At 38.7% G+C, this 17,717-nt stretch overlaps 1 protein-coding gene across 3 annotated transcripts in view; it reads left to right on the forward strand.

The window, feature by feature from the left end:
• slc6a9 (solute carrier family 6 member 9) overlaps nucleotides 1-17,717 on the forward strand; it is a 163,625-nt gene that overhangs the window by 127,316 nt on the left and 18,592 nt on the right. For all 3 annotated transcript variants that reach the window (XM_028811277.2, XM_051933142.1, XM_051933143.1), the window contains 5 exons: nucleotides 8,041-8,197; nucleotides 9,216-9,347; nucleotides 9,976-10,243; nucleotides 10,439-10,571; nucleotides 11,014-11,148. In XM_028811277.2, the coding sequence (XP_028667110.2) occupies nucleotides 8,041-8,197; nucleotides 9,216-9,347; nucleotides 9,976-10,243; nucleotides 10,439-10,571; nucleotides 11,014-11,148 (825 nt within the window). The remainder of the gene's footprint in view (nucleotides 1-8,040; nucleotides 8,198-9,215; nucleotides 9,348-9,975; nucleotides 10,244-10,438; nucleotides 10,572-11,013; nucleotides 11,149-17,717) is intronic.

Below are 17,717 nucleotides of genomic sequence, written 5' to 3' on the forward strand. Positions count from 1 at the left end.
GACCCTCTTTGCACTGGTTCAGACCTTTAAAATGTGTCATCATCTAATTAATTTTGCTGAGCAAACATTCAGTTTATTCAGTAACTCTCAAAGTGAATGCCATTTCAAAAAGAATTTTCATGTACACTATTCATTTATTGTATATATTTCTATCCTATCTCCACAAACCTGTATTAGCAAGGGAGGTTACAGAATAGGCTGGATTTTCTCAGTATAAACCCAGGCAGATTAAGTCACTTGGGTACATACGTAAGAACATAAGGACATAGGATCTATTGAATCTTCAACCTTTTAGCTTCTAGTCCAATGCTTTACCCTCAAAGCTACATTACTTTGCAATTGAATTCTGGTCTCCACATTCATTTCGGTGTTATTGGCCACAACTATTCTGTCCTTTATTTCATTGCAAGACACTATAATGCCTCATTATTTATTTATTTTTTGTTGTTTGTGTGTTTCTTCTCTGGATCACTCTGTTCACATCTACATCCGATAGAAAAGAATGAAGACACTAAAAAAAAAGGCTGCATTGCCTATTTTATTCTTTATCCTCTTTTCATTAGGTTTTTTTACATTACTAATTTGACAGTGAATTTTGTTCCAGTTTTATGTGAGAGAAGAATGATGTGTTTAATTGATATCATTTCAAAGAATTCTTTCATTATTGCAGTTTTCGTTGTTTAACCCAGTTCTTTATTAGGTAAAACGCTTCAGGATTCTACTTTACAATTACTTGTATTGTCTACATAATTGACTAATTGGTAGATTACTTACGCTGTTTAAACCACATGGTAATGCAGTGCTTGATTAAAAGTAGAAAGCAGTTTAGTCTGGTAGGTTGAGTTCATCATGGACACAAATTATTTTAAAAGTGTGCTTTTGAGGTTCAGTTGTTAGCAGGACAAGAATCCTTCCATGAATGAATAGTTTTATGTTGAATGCTAGAGGGTAGCACAGAAACTTCTCACTTCTATTTTAAAGCACCTAAGTACAATTCAGATATTGAACATATTATGGATCATGAATAGCATTGTATGTCTCAAACAAGAAAACAATCCAGTTTAGAATAAAATTACTGGATTGAACAATTGTAGCTATTTGTCCCTCAAAATCCTGTTCTTGCACTGGCCAAGCACTTAGGTATCTTTATTAGTGAGAGACATTTTTGTCATGTCATCTTCCTTTCACATCTTCTTTAATCTCCTTCAAATTCCTCATTACAGTAAGTGTATGTGTTGCTGCACATACCTGTTTCATCTAACCTCTTGCCATGCTGTCTCCATGCTGATCCTTTCACTCAACTCTCTGTTCATTGTTATTGTCTACACAAAGGCTGATTGCATACACAACTTTATAAAATTTGTGTAATGTGCTATTTGTTCCTAGAGATTGCACAAATCCTATGTGGTACTAAAAACAGGCATGAGGAATGAAGTCATTTAAAAATGGTGTCATATATCACACACTGGACTTTATGCTTAGGCTCTTATTTTATTCTCTTCCTTTCTGTCATGCCTGTGTAAAAATGGACATGCGATTTTGACATGCTTGATACATACATAATGTTTTTCTGATGGTGCAAAGCTTTGTTTCAGTCAACATTTTGAGGAGAGAGCAGTGTAAGCTAACACAACTCTAAAAGTAATTGTTTAAGTGTGTGTGTGTTTGAGTACAATGGGGCAAACTTGCAAAAGCACAGAAGAGCCATTTACTGTACATGTACTCCATGTTAAATTTAATTTTGCATACAGTAAAAAAACAAGGTTTGATTTTTTTTCCTCACACATTCCTACATGTGCATTTCAAACCCATTTATACTTAGAAATTTTTCCTCTAGAGTCAATAATGTTTTTATGTTACAGTGGCCAACACACAAAACTACACACAACATGAAACAGTTTGACAAATATACATATATAAAATATTGTAATTGAAACTGAACATTTTAAATCTTCCAAAAAATGTACCCTCTAGCCAGAGGGTATGTTGTGAAATACATGACAGCTATTAAAAATTACCTATGATATCACTTTCTGAAGCTAAATAATACAGTCAGCCTTGTGCTGAAGGTACCTCACACGTTGCCCAGGGTGCCATGCGCAGAGTGTGAAACATTGTTCATGACAGCCAATGTCCTTCTGTCTCCACAGGTCCAGGCTAGTAGTGCCCAGCCTAGAGCCAGTCTTAACTTCTTAAGTCTGTGGGCAACGTCTCTTCTTGTGTTGATGCCCCAAAATAGCTTTACTTATATGAACTCATCTGGACCATGGTCAAAGGTTACACAGTGAAGCAGAATGAGTTATTAAGTTAAAATTCCATAAACACAATTGGAATGTCTATATGCCTAAGTGTGTTTTGGTGAGGCATAATAAATCATGTGAGTGTAGGTAGTGGGCCAAATTGGAAGAAACATTACATTCTGTGTGCCTTGTTCAACATAACTTATCATGTACAGTGGATCAATGGTTATTGGGGGAAATTTATAGTGTTGTATTAAATAAAAAGCAACAATAAGCAAATTGGAAACAAATGTATTTACATGTGTGATCCATAGTTACTTTTGGTGAAAGCACGACTCTATGTTGCCTGTGCCTTTACTTTAATATGCTTTAGGAATATGTTTTGTTGAATATGTTATTTTTCTTGGGCATTTCCATATCTCTGCTTTTAACTCAATCAAATTTGGTAGATATGCTTTTAGAAAATGTGCCTGGATTTTATAGTGAGCCAAGACAAGTGTTGAATGTGGCAAAGAGCAAATAGATAGGTCCATTTCACAGTACTCACAAAATATTATTGGGGATTGATTGATTCTTTTACCATTTTAAAAGGGGGTGGTATGGTGGCACAGTTGTGGTGGTGCTGCTTTGCATTAAGGAGAACTGGGATCATGTCCCAGGTCCTGTCTGCATGGAGTTTGCAGTGCTGGGTTTCCTCTATTTGCTCCAGTTTCCTCCCTCTGTCCAAATGCATATTATGTGAAATGGTGATGCTAAATTAGGCTTGTTGTGTGTGTGTGTGTGTGTGTGTGTGTGCGTGTGTGTGTGTGTGTGTGTTTGCATACGCCTTGTGGTGGATAGGGTTTGTACCTGTCTTTTGGCCTATTCTAGCTGGAATAGGCTCCATGCAGGCTTTGAGCATTACAGTACATTGTAGTGGGCAGTGGATGCAGAGGCACTGGTAGATGAAGAATGGAATCTTTGCTGGGGTTTTCATGCATGACTATGTAATCAGTTTAGTATGTAGTTGCAGTGAGCCAAAAAACATAAACTCTGAACACTGGAGAGCTGGAAAAGCATTTAATGGTCACTTAAATTGCACATTTCTGGTCATCAGTAATGATGGAATTACAAGTCCACTGTTACACCATGGAAATCTGCAAGATATCCAGCTATTTGTAGGTTCTCTGCACGTACTCAGAAAATTTATTGTACATCCCAAAGGCAATTGGCAATTCTAAATCATTACACTGTAGGTGTGTGAGTGTATGAAGGCACCAGTGAAAATAAACTGAGTAAGTGGGTTAGAAAATGGATAAATAGATTTATCATATGTGTGCTACAAAAAGTATTGTATATGTCTGTTTCATTAGATAATGTTTTGCTGTAATTAGTGTTGATCACCGAATTTTGTCAAGGCAAATTTGTTGCATTCGCGTTCGCCTTTGTTTGTCAAATTATTTACTGATAATTCAGCCGGTTTAGGAGAATTTTTTTCCTCCAGCACCCCATAATGCTTTGCTAGGCCAGTGTGACATCTCCCAGGCCTGTAATAGCCAGCATTGTAAGGGACTGCCCCCCAGGGTTTGTGGAATTTAATTAGTGGTAGAACAAATAAGTAAATAATGTAAGTTCTCCAAATTTAATTTTTATGAAACATATACAGCATAAGTAACGAGATATCTCTGCTTGTTGCCAAATGTGTAGGTTGATCTTAGAGTTCCACGTCAATATAAGAGAAGAAGGCACACTCCCTATGCGTGCATAATTAGCTACGTGGAGATAAAAAACAAATCTTGAAGGAACCTGAAGTCCACCCCCCCAAAACAAAAGACTCTATGAAATAATAAAAATAACAAAAGATTTATTACTATTTCTATCTTTTTGATAGAAGAAAAAGTACAAAGCATCAGCACAGACAGTTTGGAGAGCCTTCAGAGCGACTTCAAAAAATAGAACAATCCAGCGGCTTCTGTCATGGCATGCCACTTAAAATTTTCTGCCTTTAAAAGACCTACATATTTTTTTTGGATTTTTGACTATGATTTCTGCATTTCTACTTTGTTTTGAGAAAATATATCATTGGGCATCTCTGATTTCATTCTTTCTTCTTTGATCTCATGGTGGTGCAGTGGCTGGCACTGTTGCCACACAGCTCAGGTCACCTTTTTGGCCACAGTAATCAGTCCAGTATTATTTGCAGAAATTTTCTTAGCCCTCGGAGACACTTTAAAGATGATTACACCAATATAATCCAGTCAAATCTAGTTCAATTAGTCCTTCCACATTGACTTCAATGCATTTCGCTGAGTTTGGCGATACTCACGAACACTTTCATGATTTCTCCGAACTTGAGGCAAAGTGATCACCATGAAGCTCACTCATCACTAGCAGTAATGAAAACCTTCTAAAATCACGCAGCTAGTCATTTCTCACTTTGACCTGCTGGGTGTTCTTCCACAGAACCACCTCAGTTATTTGAATTTTTTTTTCAGTACTCAGATATTATGGAACAAATTCAGTCTTAATTTAAAAAATTGTATACCATGTATTAATGGTTCTTTTTTTAGTGAAATCAATATTTGTGTTATATGTATCCTGGGGTAGAGGGTCACAAGAGATTTAAAATTACCTAACATCTTGTGCATTTTGTAATTTACTCTTACTTAATTTTTTATGTACATACAGTTTTTAAAATTATGCATAGTATGCAAAGTATGCATATTTTCACTTAGCACTTTCAGAAACAAAATATTTCTGTTTAGTGTTGTGAAAAGCTAGACTCTCTCTCACCATGATTTGGAAAAATGCATAAATCAATCCAGGATGAAGCATCAGTCCTTCTCAGGGCAAACATGTATATATTCACACACATTTATTTTTAGCCTGTCAACCTAATCTACAATCTTTAGCATGTAGGAGAAAATGGTAAAACCTTGAGAATAATATCTGTTTTCAGGCTCAAACCAGAGAACATTCAGACTGCACAAAATCAGTGATTGGACCAGGATGGACATGTAAGGCAGCAGTACTATGGTTATGCATTTTTGTAATTAGGTAGTTGTTTGAATAAAAGATGTACAAATAAATAGGGAGAAAAAAGAAAACCAGAGGGTTTCCAAGTACTTTCCAGGTGTAGATGAAGTCCAAATAGCATCACTTAATTATTTGCAGGTGAGATAGTGTTGGTATTACACATTGCAATTTTTCCTGATTTGACTTCTGCCAATCTTCCCTGTTTTTCAGAGCATTCATGTTCTTCCTGTGTTCTTACATTTCAAAGACAAAATTAATTGACAATTCAAATCTGAAAGAATGCGCCATTTCAGGGGACCAATCTAGGGCTGATTTCCACTTTATATGTATTACTGCATCTGCCTGTGTTTCAAACCGCACTGGAAGCCTCATTAAGACAAGTTGTTTAGAAAAGGAGTGAATTGGCATCTAAGGAATATATTGAACATTTTGCTCTGAATTGTTCTTCAAAGTCTTTAAGACTATTTAAGTGAAGTTGTAGTCATTAAATATATTATCTCCTGTTGTTATTCAGCTTTCATACTTAAATGTAGATATCTTTCTATTTTCACTACATATTAGAGAGTGAGGCCACTGTATATTTAACTAAAATGGCACATAAAGCTCTTAAAATCTCAAAATGTGGAAAACTACAGGCAACTGTTAAATGTGTGCCAGGAGTGCTTTCAATTCCAGCCTTTACTTTACAGAGCTTGTGCCTTGGGACCCGTGTAGCCTCATATGGTGCTAACCAGAGGAACTCTAGTTTTAAATTTCCTGCACCTGACCCAACATTGTGCATGACAGCTATGTGCTAGGAGCACATCGGAGACTCCAGTGCTGTGTTGCAGCCAGCTGAACAAATACAGAAACAGTAGCATCAGGTGCAGAAAATGTTAGTGTTCTGGCTACTGAATGCTTTTTAAAGATTAAAAGTTGGTGTAACTAAAATTGTTGTGGTATAGTGGTTAAGACTTTGAACCTCAAACCCTGAGGTTATGGATTCAAATCCTGCTACTGACACAATGTATCCATTAGCATGTCACTTTACCACAATTGTATCTTGCAGATGTTGTAAGTCATCTTGAATAAAGATGTCAGCCAAGTAATAATCATTTCTCTATCTATCTATCTATCTATCTAACCTGCTTATCCAGGGTAACCTGACTATATATGGAAAATAAATATTTGTTGTACTGCATTCTTTCTTACAGATGTATCTTTTCAAAGACCACAGAAACTATTTAACTACTGAAAACAAAAGTACATAATCATCTTAATGCTGGCTATAATTACATAAATTGTTTACTATGCCAAATTCAAAAACAGTCATAAAATTGCCTTTATTCTAATATAGTTAGGGAACAATCAGCAGCTCTTTAATCATTAGAAAACAAAACATCTTTCAGTAGAGAATGATACTGTAGATTTTAACATGGGAGCATTTTTTGAAATTGAGGTTTTATTTACAGTAAGTTGCACACATAATGTTCTACACACTGAATTATAATGAAGAAACTACCACAACACCAGGTGAACCACAAGTGTTTTTAATGTGGAAACTACACAACACACAAACAGGATTCTCCTTTATGTTTGTTACTAGCTTTCTTGTAAAAAGTTTTAACTTTGCCATTCTCTAATGGAGAGCCAAGTGTGCTAGTAAAACTGTCAATTTTATGTAGTAAGGAGTTAAACTTTCAGTTATGTATTTAAATTAAAAAGAGTGGTCAGAAGTGGTCAGCCTACAAGTGTATAGAAGGGAGACATTGATGAAGTTGTAGTATGTAGAAAAACATTTGTCAGGTTTACTAAAGACAGATTCAGTTCTGTGAATATCTGCCTTTTGCCCCTCATTAGAGATGCATCAGTTTACACTCTAATTACAAAATGCTGTAGATGGCTATAGCCATATTTAAAAAATATACTTTTAGGTATGTTGTTTGATTAGAATGTACAAATACCAGTGGCTTCTCATAATATAAATTTACTCATATCTTTACTCATTTAGCCATCACATACTATTTGTTTCCTTGTAATGTATCATGTAATGAATGATCTTGAATTTAATTCTTACTTTGAATGGTATTTATTTGTTTAGTGGAACATCTTGTATTGGTGTACTCAGTGAAGGATGCTATTTAAGCTAAAGGTTAATTGATTAAAGATTGTTTTTTTATTTTGAGTAATTTAATATATTTTTGTTTTAAGAGATGAAAGAGGCCAGAGAAAAGTCTTGGAATGAACAGTAAAATATGAAACTAAAGATCAAAAGTAACAAACAAGCACAGTATGTGATTTAAGTAGGGGGTTAGTGTTTTAATGTTAGTGCTAAAATAATATGAAATATTTATAGGTTTTTACATTTTATGTATTAGCAATTTAACCTATTATTATTTGTGTTATTTGTAAACCACCGATAATTTATAATTATATGTATATTTTTTGTTTCTTATCAAGAATAGGTCAAAAAGCTCCAGTCAATGATTAATAGTAGTTTCACTATTTATTTTGCATGTTCTGGGAAACTGTTCAGAATAGGTGTATATAGCCCATGTTTAGTGTTAGATTGTCTTGTTGTTTTGGAAGAAGAACAGAGTTTTGGGTCTTAAGTGTAGTGGCACAGTGTCGTCTAAAGAAAAAAAACCACTGCTTTTCTTTAATACAGGAAACAAGAGATAAGGGCATATATATTCAAAAGGCTAGAACTGGAGAGTGTAGTGTAGCATCAGTATCAACCTAGCTTTTCCAAAAACATGCTTACATTATCTTACAAAAGTGTTCTTTGTTTTTGATTCTCTTGCAGAATGGAGCTATTCCTGGTGAAGAAATGAAGAAAGATGAAAATGTACGACGTGGAAACTGGGGCAACCAGATTGAATTTGTTCTGACAAGTGTTGGCTATGCGGTTGGACTCGGAAATGTCTGGAGATTTCCGTACCTCTGCTATAGAAATGGAGGAGGTTAGTCTGTTACTGTAAATTACAGGACTTAGTAGCTAAGAATGTGGTTGGGTATAAGTTAAAATGTTTACATGAATTTTTTAGAGGTTTCAACGATTACTTGAAATATTAATACAGTAATTAACAGTTGAAACTTAACTTGTTTATAACTGATTATCGTAATAGATTTTATGATATCTGCAAACTATGAATAAATTATTATATTGTATTTCGGTTATTTGGCTTATTGTGTGGTGTATATGTTAGGCAACCTGGTAGTACAGTAGCGTGAAGTTGATTTAACCCTGGTTATATTGTAAAATGATGATGCATTATACCATTATTAAAATAGCTGTCGTGATCTGTGTGTGGGATTGTGCCCTGTGATAGACTATGTAATAAAACCCATATGCATTTTTAAAAAAAAAAGTTTTTTGAAAGAAAACACTGCTTAAAATGTGTTGGACCTATTTTTTATCTACAACAACAAATTAATTCCATGCAGTTGCAAGAGTGAATTACAAGAGTACATTTATGTGGGAATTGTTGTGCATCAAACATACAATTGTAGTGTTAATGAACCCAAAAAAGTTTCCAAGTACAACTTAGGCCAAAAATACACCTTAATAGAACTGACAGAAGAGTACAGCAGCCACAAGAAAAGTACCTATTAAAATAACCGATGAAGCATATCTTAAGTTAGGTTACGACAGACATTGTTGACTGACTATATAATTGCAGTTAATATCAGATTTAAAAATGCTATGGAAATTTGCTTCTCGTTCATGTTTTACATGCTTATAGATTATTAATGCCTGAATTTGAACTGCCAAACAACTTTTCATAATATTTTTGCAATTACTATTATGATTGTATTGGGGTAATTCATGAACAATATGCCTACTGCTATTTTTGTTCAGCCTCTTTTTGCCTGTTGAAAAAAATCCAATTTTGAACTTTGACTAGGTCTCTGGAGAATAATGTTTGTACAGTTTGAGTGCCAAACCTCACAGACAAGTATATCTGTATTTTCTTATAGGTGCATTTATGTTCCCATACTTCATCATGTTGGTGTTCTGTGGGATTCCTCTGTTTTTTCTGGAGCTGTCCTTTGGTCAGTTTGCCAGTCTTGGCTGTCTTGGGGTCTGGAAGGTCAGCCCTATTTTTAAAGGTAAAAACAAACACCTTAAAAGTCATTTTATGTTTAATATATTCTAGACATTACAATGTCTTTAAAATAGCTTTACAGACTGTAACAGCTATTGAAGATGTTTGCTTGACAATTACATTTAAAATTTCTATTTCATTTTTGAATGTCAGAATCATATAAAGGACCAAGTATAGAATCTTTTCACAAGACAGCCATTGGCTTTTCTAAAATATTTAATTAAGTTATAAAGAGTAGATTTTATAAATAATCATTTCACTTGTCAAATTTAGTGACTAAGCTTAACCTGGCAACGAGGCTATTAGGTTTTATTTAGTACATGTAAATAAAGCCAAGGTGAGTAGGTGTGTGTGTCCAGTTATTTATTTGCTGTGGTGGACTGCTGTTTTGTTCAGGGATGGTCCTTGCCTTTGCCCATTGCTTATAGAACATTTAAAATATTTTTTCCTGTTCTCATAACTTTATTCAGCAACAAGTATCCATTTATCAGGACAATGGAAAGTTAAATGAAGGAAGAAGTATATAGTTTTTAATAGCTTATGAGAACTCATGTTAAGTAATAATCATTATTTTGTAAAATCATTATAAGAAGATACATTCTTTAACTGATTTTTTTTCCTCTATCAAATAGGAGTTGGCTATGGCATGATGGTTGTTTCCACATATATTGGTATTTATTACAATGTGGTGATCTGCATTGCTTTCTACTACTTCTTCATGTCCATGACGAACCTCCTGCCATGGACATACTGTAATAATCCATGGAATACACCAGACTGCAGTGGGGTGGTGGGGGGTGGAAATTACTCCAATGGATCTTCTGCTACTTTAATGGCTAATGTGTCTGCAATGATAAACCACACAGCAAAGAGGACAAGTCCAAGTGAGGAATATTGGAAGTAAGTTAATAAATAAAAAATTTTCAGCCACATTAAGGTATACTCAGTATTAACACAAGAATGGAAGTGGAAAGGGGGAAAACAATAGTAAAGGGTTTTAGAAAAAGACTTGTTAATTGATGAAACTATAATGATGAATTGAAACTATAATGATATCTTTAAGTAAAGGTCCTTTGTTTGTGTTCTTGGTATCAGATACTACGTACTTAACATTTCTGATGACATTGGAAACTTTGGAAATGTAAGGCTTCCTATTCTGGGCTGTCTTGCTTGCTCTTGGACTGTTGTCTTCCTCTGCCTTATCAGAGGAGTCAAATCTTCTGGAAAGGTAAGTCTGTATATTTTCTCATTTTACAAATTTGTTGTATACTTTGCCTCTGTGGTGAACCTGCATTATATCTAGGGTTGTTTTCTACCTTACACCATAGTTATTTTGTTTTTAGTAATGTTGACAGGAAAGGCACTGGCTTTACACAGCCCTGTGTTTGGAACTGATACAAAGATAAACAGATAAAGAATATCAAGTAATTGGGTATATTAAATCTAAACTAGAATCGAACTGGTGGTGCTAATGTTCCATTTTAATGGAGTATATGCCTTACAGAAGAAAAAAAAATATTGTATATAAATGATTTTAGCTTGACAGGAGTGTTTCTATAAGCCAATACCATAGGGACAAACAAGCATGCAAAATTAATGTACATTTTTGATTATCAATTCGCAATTGCATATTTGCTCACTTCATGACAGCATCTGTTTATATCACCTAGGTGGTTTACTTTACAGCCACGTTCCCTTATGTAGTTCTTACAATCCTTTTTGTCCGTGGCATCACACTGGAAGGAGCTATAAATGGTATCAAGTACTACTTGACCCCTCAATGGAGCATAATCCTGGATGCCAAGGTTAGTGAATATTTGTAAACTGGAATATATGTACACTTCCCATGGGCTCACCACCTATGGGAGGGGCCAAGGAGGTCGGGTGCAGTGTGAGTTGGGTGGTGGCCGAAGGCGGGGACCTTGGCGGTCCGATCCTCGGCTACAGAAACTGGCTCTTGGGACGTGGAATGTCACCTCTCTGAAGGGGAAGGAGCCTGAGCTAGTGCGCGAAGTTGAGAGGTTCCGGCTAGATATAGTCGGGCTCACCTTGACGCACAGCTTGGACTCTGGAACCAATCTCCTTGAGAGGGGCTGGACTCTCTACCACTCTGGAGTTGCCCCCGGTGAGAGGCGCCGAGCAGGTGTGGGTATACTTATTGCCCCCCAACTTGGAGCCTGTACATTGGGGTTTACCCCGGTGGACGAGAGGGTAGCCTCCCTTCGCCTTCGGGTGGGGGGACGGGTCCTAACTGTTGTTTGTGCGTATGCACCGAACAGCAGTTCGGAGTACCCACCCTTTTTGGAGTCCCTGGAGGGGGTGCTAGAGGGCATACCTTCTGGGGACTCCCTCGTTCTGCTGGGAAACTTCAATGCTCACGTGGGCAATGACAGTGAGACCTGGAAGGGCGTGATTGGGAGGAATGGCCCCCCTGATCTGAACCCGAGCGGTGTTTTGTTATTGGACTTCTGTGCTCGTCACGGATTGTCCATAACGAACACCATGTTCAAGCATAGGGGTGTTCATATGTGCACGTGGCACCAGGACACCCTAGGCCTCAGTTCGATGATCGACTTTGTGGTCGTGTCGTCGGACTTGCGGCCACATGTCTTGGACACTCGGGTGAAGAGAGGGGCGGAGCTGTCAACTGATCACCACCTGGTGGTGAGTTGGCTTCGATGGTGGGGGAGGATGCCGGTCAGGCGTGGTAGGCCCAAACGTGTTGTGAGGGTCTGCTGGGAACGTCTGGCAGAGCCCCCTGTCAGAAGTAGCTTCAACTCCCACCTCCGGCAGAACTTCGACCACATCCCGAGGGAGGTGGGGGACATTGAGTCCGAATGGGCCATGTTCCGTGCCTCTATTGTTGAGGCAGCTGACCGGAGCTGTGGCCGTAAGGTGGTCGGTGCCTGTCGTGGCGGCAATCCCCAAACCCGCTGGTGGACACCGGCGGTGAAGGATGCCGTCAAGCTGAAGAAGGAGTCCTACAGGACCCTTTTGTCCTGTGGGACCCCGGAGGCAGCTGATAGGTACCGGCAGGCCAAGCGGAATGCGGCTTTGGTGGTTGCTGAGGCAAAAACTCGGGCGTGGGAGGAGTTTGGGGAGGCCATGGAGAATGACTTTCGGACGGCTTCGAGGAGATTCTGGTCCACCATCCGGCGTCTCAGGAAGGGGAAGCAGTGCAGTGTCAACACTGTATATGGTGGGGATGGTGCGCTGCTGACCTCGACTCGGGACGTTGTGGGTCGGTGGGGGGGAATACTTCGAAGACCTCCTCAATCCCATTAACATGCCTTCCAATGAGGAAGCAGAGCCTGGGGACTCAGAGGTGGGCTCCCCCATCTCTGGGACTGAGGTCACCGAGGTGGTCAAAAAACTCCTTGGTGGCAGGGCCCCGGGGGTGGATGAGATACGCCCGGAGTTCCTCAAGGCTCTGGATGTTGTAGGACTGTCTTGGCTGACACGCCTCTGCAACATCGCATGGACATCAGGGACAGTGCCTCTGGATTGGCAGACCGGGGTGGTGGTCCCCCTCTTTAAGAAGGGGGATCGGAGGGTGTGTTCCAACTACAGAGGGATCACACTCCTCAGCCTCCCTGGAAAAGTCTATTCAGGGGTCCTGGAGAGGAGGGTCCGTCGGATAGTCGAGCCTCGGATTCAGGAGGAACAGTGTGGTTTTCGTCCTGGTTGCGGAACAGTGGACCAGCTCTATACCCTTAGCAGGGTCCTGGAGGGTGCATGGGAGTTTGCCCAACCAGTCTACATGTGTTTTGTGGACTTAGAAAAGGCATTCGACCGTGTCCCTCGGGGAATCCTGTGGGGGGTACTCCGAGAGTATGGGGTACCGGCCCCCCTGATAAGGGCTGTTCAGTCCCTGTACGATCAGTGCCAGAGCTTGGTCCGCATTGCCGGCAGTATGTCGAACCCGTTTCCAATGAGAGTTGGACTCCGCCAGGGCTGCCCTTTGTCACCGATTCTGTTCATAACTTTTATGGACAGAATTTCTAGGCGCAGCCAGGGTGTTGAGGGGGTCCGGTTTGGTGGGCTCAGGATTGGGTCACTGCTTTTTGCAGATGATGTTGTCCTGTTTGCTTCATCAGGCCGTGATCTTCAGCTCTCTCTGGATCGGTTCGCAGCCGAGTGTGAAGCGGCTGGGATGAGAATCAGCACCTCCAAATCCGAGACCATGGTCCTCAACCGGAAAAGGGTGGAGTGCCCTCTCAGGGTTGGTAGCGAGATCCTGCCCCAAGTGGAGGAGTTCAAGTATCTCGGGGTCTTGTTCACGAGTGAGGGAAGAATGGAGCGTGAGATCGACAGGCGGATCGGTGCGGCATCCGCAGTAATGCGTGCATTGCATCGGTCTGTCGTGGTGAAAAAGGAGCTGAGCCGCAAGGCGAAGCTCTCAATTTACCAGTCGATCTATGTTCCTACCCTCACCTATGGTCATGAGCTATGGGTAGTGACCGAAAGAACGAGATCGCGAATACAAGCGGCTGAAATGAGTTTCCTCCGCAGGGTGTCTGGGCTTTCCCTTAAAGATAGGGTGAGAAGCTCAGTCATCCGGGAGGGGCTCAGAGTAGAGCCGCTGCTCCTCCGCATCGAGAGGAGTCAGATGAGGTGGCTCGGGCATCTGATCAGGATGCCTCCTGGACGCCTCCCTGGTGAGGTGTTTCGGGCACGTCCAACCGGGAGGAGGCCCCGGGGAAGACCCAGGACACGCTGGAGGGACTATGTCTCTCGACTGGCCTGGGAACGCCTTGGGATTCTCCCGGAAGAGCTAGAAGAAGTGGCCGGGGAGAGGGAAGTCTGGGCATCTCTGCTCAAGCTGCTGCCCCCGCGACCCGACCTCGGATAAGCGGGAGACAATGGATGGATGGATGGATGGAATATATGTACAATTTGTGTGTGATGGTGTTTTTATTTCACCATGAGGTCAGGATTTTGAAGATTTGAAACAGATATCTTGTGAAGATACAGTCTAAATACAATAGACTAATGGTATTATTATCTTAAACAGTCCAAATATAATAGACCAATGGTTAAAGAAAAAAAACTGTAAAAGACTGGTTAATTAAATAAAGCACCATAGCAGATAATACGAAATCTAAGTCAAAGCTATTGTATGTACAATGTACTACATTAACCTAAGGCTACAAAATGTCAACAAAAGTTCGGAAGAAATATTTCTATGACCAAATAGTTCACTTTTTGAGCTGGAATGTCAAGGGTCTCAATCATAAATTAAAGAGAAATAAAATACTCTTGCAGTTAACAAGTCTAAATGCCAAGACAGTATTTTTACAGGAGACTCGCATATTAAGCAAACACCAGTTTCGGCTGCAAAGAGAGTGGTCTGGCCACATTTTTCACTCTTGTATACAAAGAAAACCAGGGGTGTGGGAATCTTAATACACAGAACTATCCCATTTGAAGTGTCAGATGCAATATGTGATTCTGAAAGGCGTTCTGTCATGGTGACGGGCAATTTATCTAATACTAAAATGATTTTGATTAATATCTATGCACCTAACGCAGATGATAGTTTTCTTCCAAAATGTAATTGCATCTATCCTTAATGTGAACACTCATAAAATTATAATGGCCGGAGACTTTAATTGTGTTTTAAATCCAGACCTGGACAGATCCTCAGATACAACGGCTATAACATCTAATACTGCAAAGATAATTACACAGTTTGTAACGGATCATAACTTATATGACCTGTGGAGGTTCTTAAATCTTAACCTAATTTTCACCCATATATCATTGTTACTTAAGAACTGATTGTTTCCTCATAGACAATGATTTTTTGCTCACTATCAAATCTTGTGAGTATGACACTATTGTTATCTTTGACCTATGCACACATCTCTTAGCTGGTGTCTTAACCCCCTGTCATTAACTGATAAGAATTGTACAGAATTCATATCCAAGCAAATTGATTATTTTCTTGACAAATTCATCCTCAGAGGTCTCAGTAGGTCTGGGAAGCTCAGAAGGCATTTAAAGAGAGCAGATTATTTCATATATTTCTTACAAAAATAAACTGGAAACCAAGAAGGTGTCTGAGTGAAATCAGCAAAATTACCTGAATAGATCTAGAATATGCCAGGTCTCCACATAAGGCACTCTATAGGAAAAGACAGGTTTTGCAATTACAATTTAATCTCTTCACTACTAAAGAAACAGAACAAGTTATCTTTAAATCGTGACATCATTATTATGAACATGGAGAAAAGGCAATAAGATCTTAGCCCAACAAATCCACAAGCAGGAAGTCTGTAATTCAATAACAGCAATTAACAACACAAACTGAGATAAAATTATTGACCATAAAAATATAGATAAAATTATTGACCATAAAAATATAACTTACACATTTAGAGAGTACTGCAAGTCCTTATATTCTACTCAGTTTAAAGAAGGTAAGACACAATCTAATGAGTTTATTCATTCATTAGTGATACCACAGCTAAATACTTTTTGTGCTGTGGAACTGGATAAACCTCTGACACTTTCAGAATTGCTAGATGCTGTAAACTCACTTCAAAGTGGGAAAGCAACCATCCCTGATGGCTACCCAGTGGAATTTTATTAAAAAAATTCTCAAATAAGTTAGCTGCAGTATTATTGGCAATGTTGTAGTGGTTAAAAATGAAAAAAATTCTACCTCAAACTTTTCGCCAAGCATTAATTACCATCTTTCCTAAGAAGAACAAGGACCTACTACAATGTGTATCATACAGACCAATCTCCTGCGTGAGGCATGAACAATCACCACACCTCCGTGTTCCCATGTTTAATAACATGTTTTAACTCCTATCATCATGAAAATGATATCAAGTATACATCTCAGTATTTTAATTATTCAGAGAGCTGTAATATCATGAATGTAATGGATTCTGTGTCTTGTCGGAGGAAGAGAAAGCCGGTTTAAGAAGCACGTAGTGATTCACACACATAGAGCAGAATAAAGATCAAATACAAAACAAAGCATTTAACGTGGTACTTTAGTTACGATGGGATTTGAGAAACTAGTAAATTAAACGATTTTAAGATGAAGTTTATGATGTTCTACTTTAATGACAAAATAAACTATGTGATTAAAGTGGAAATTTCAAGATCAAAGTTGACATTTCGTGCTTTTTTCCCACTGTGTGCCAATATTTTTTTCTCTGTACCCTAATAAGCTTTCATATGTCACTCAGACAGTGGGCTACGACTCGCCTTTTCACGGCGACTGTGATATCTGACAACTTCTTTTTTATTTTGGGCACTGTGCGACTTTGTGAACTTGAGCCTTTGAGTTTCTCCGATCCTCTATGTCGCTCGATCAACTTCCTTTTGTTGTTTATACCACTGTTTAAACCAACAAATAGTACGTTTTTCCTTGACTCCATTTCGTATTCACTGAAATTCTTCTATTTCCCCCTGTGCTTTTGCCATTGCCTTTTCACAGAACACTGAGCTTAAGGGCTATTTATATTGATTTGCATATTCAAAGAGGCATAATTCTGGGAGGAGTTGGGGCGGGACAGCAGGCGCGTGCACGTCTGTTACTTTTCACACTGACTGGGATTTATGTAGCGGAAGAACGTGGAAGTTGGTGTTTGCACAGATTTATGCATCTGGATTTTTTTGTGCGTATGAACATTTCCACTTTTGTGCTTATGCCATGTTATAGTGTGAGTTCTACGCACAGCGTTATACATGAGGCCCCAGATCTGCAATAGAAATAAAATCTTGCAGTACTTCTTTATATTCCTTGCTCTGTGCCCCAATTAATACAAACTACCATCATTACACTAAAAATCCAATTACCCTTCATTCTCTCAGAATATGGAACTAATGTAGGAAGGACTTTAAGACAGAAAAGCTTTCATCTGTTGCACCTATACATAACACCCACCTTTTTCTACCCTCTCAAACATATACACTCTTCAATGTCTGGAAAATGTCTTGGATTAAAACATTTAGAGACTTGTACATAGGTAATGTCTTTGCAACCTACGAACAATTACGCTTCAAATGCAATTTCTCATCAACACAATTCCTCCACTACCTTCAAGCTAAACATTTTGCTAAACAGAACCTTCCCAATTTTTCTCACCTTCCATCTTGTTCTATTCCAGAAGAATTACTGATCAGTCTTGAAGACTCAGATAGCATCTCTACAATTTATAAAAATATTTTAAAGTCTCTTCCTTTCAAAGACCCCAAAGTACATTGGGTAAAGGATCTGTCACTTAATATTTCAGAAAAGGAGTGGAAGGCAGCCATGCACAGGATATACTCGAGCTCCATTTGTGCAGAGCATTCAGTCATTCAACTTAAAAACTTTTATCTCTTATCTTGTTTAAAATTTTCCAAAATGTTT

This window comes from Erpetoichthys calabaricus, chromosome 10 (genome assembly GCF_900747795.2).
Source record: "Erpetoichthys calabaricus chromosome 10, fErpCal1.3, whole genome shotgun sequence".
Lineage (NCBI taxonomy): Eukaryota > Metazoa > Chordata > Cladistia > Polypteriformes > Polypteridae > Erpetoichthys > Erpetoichthys calabaricus.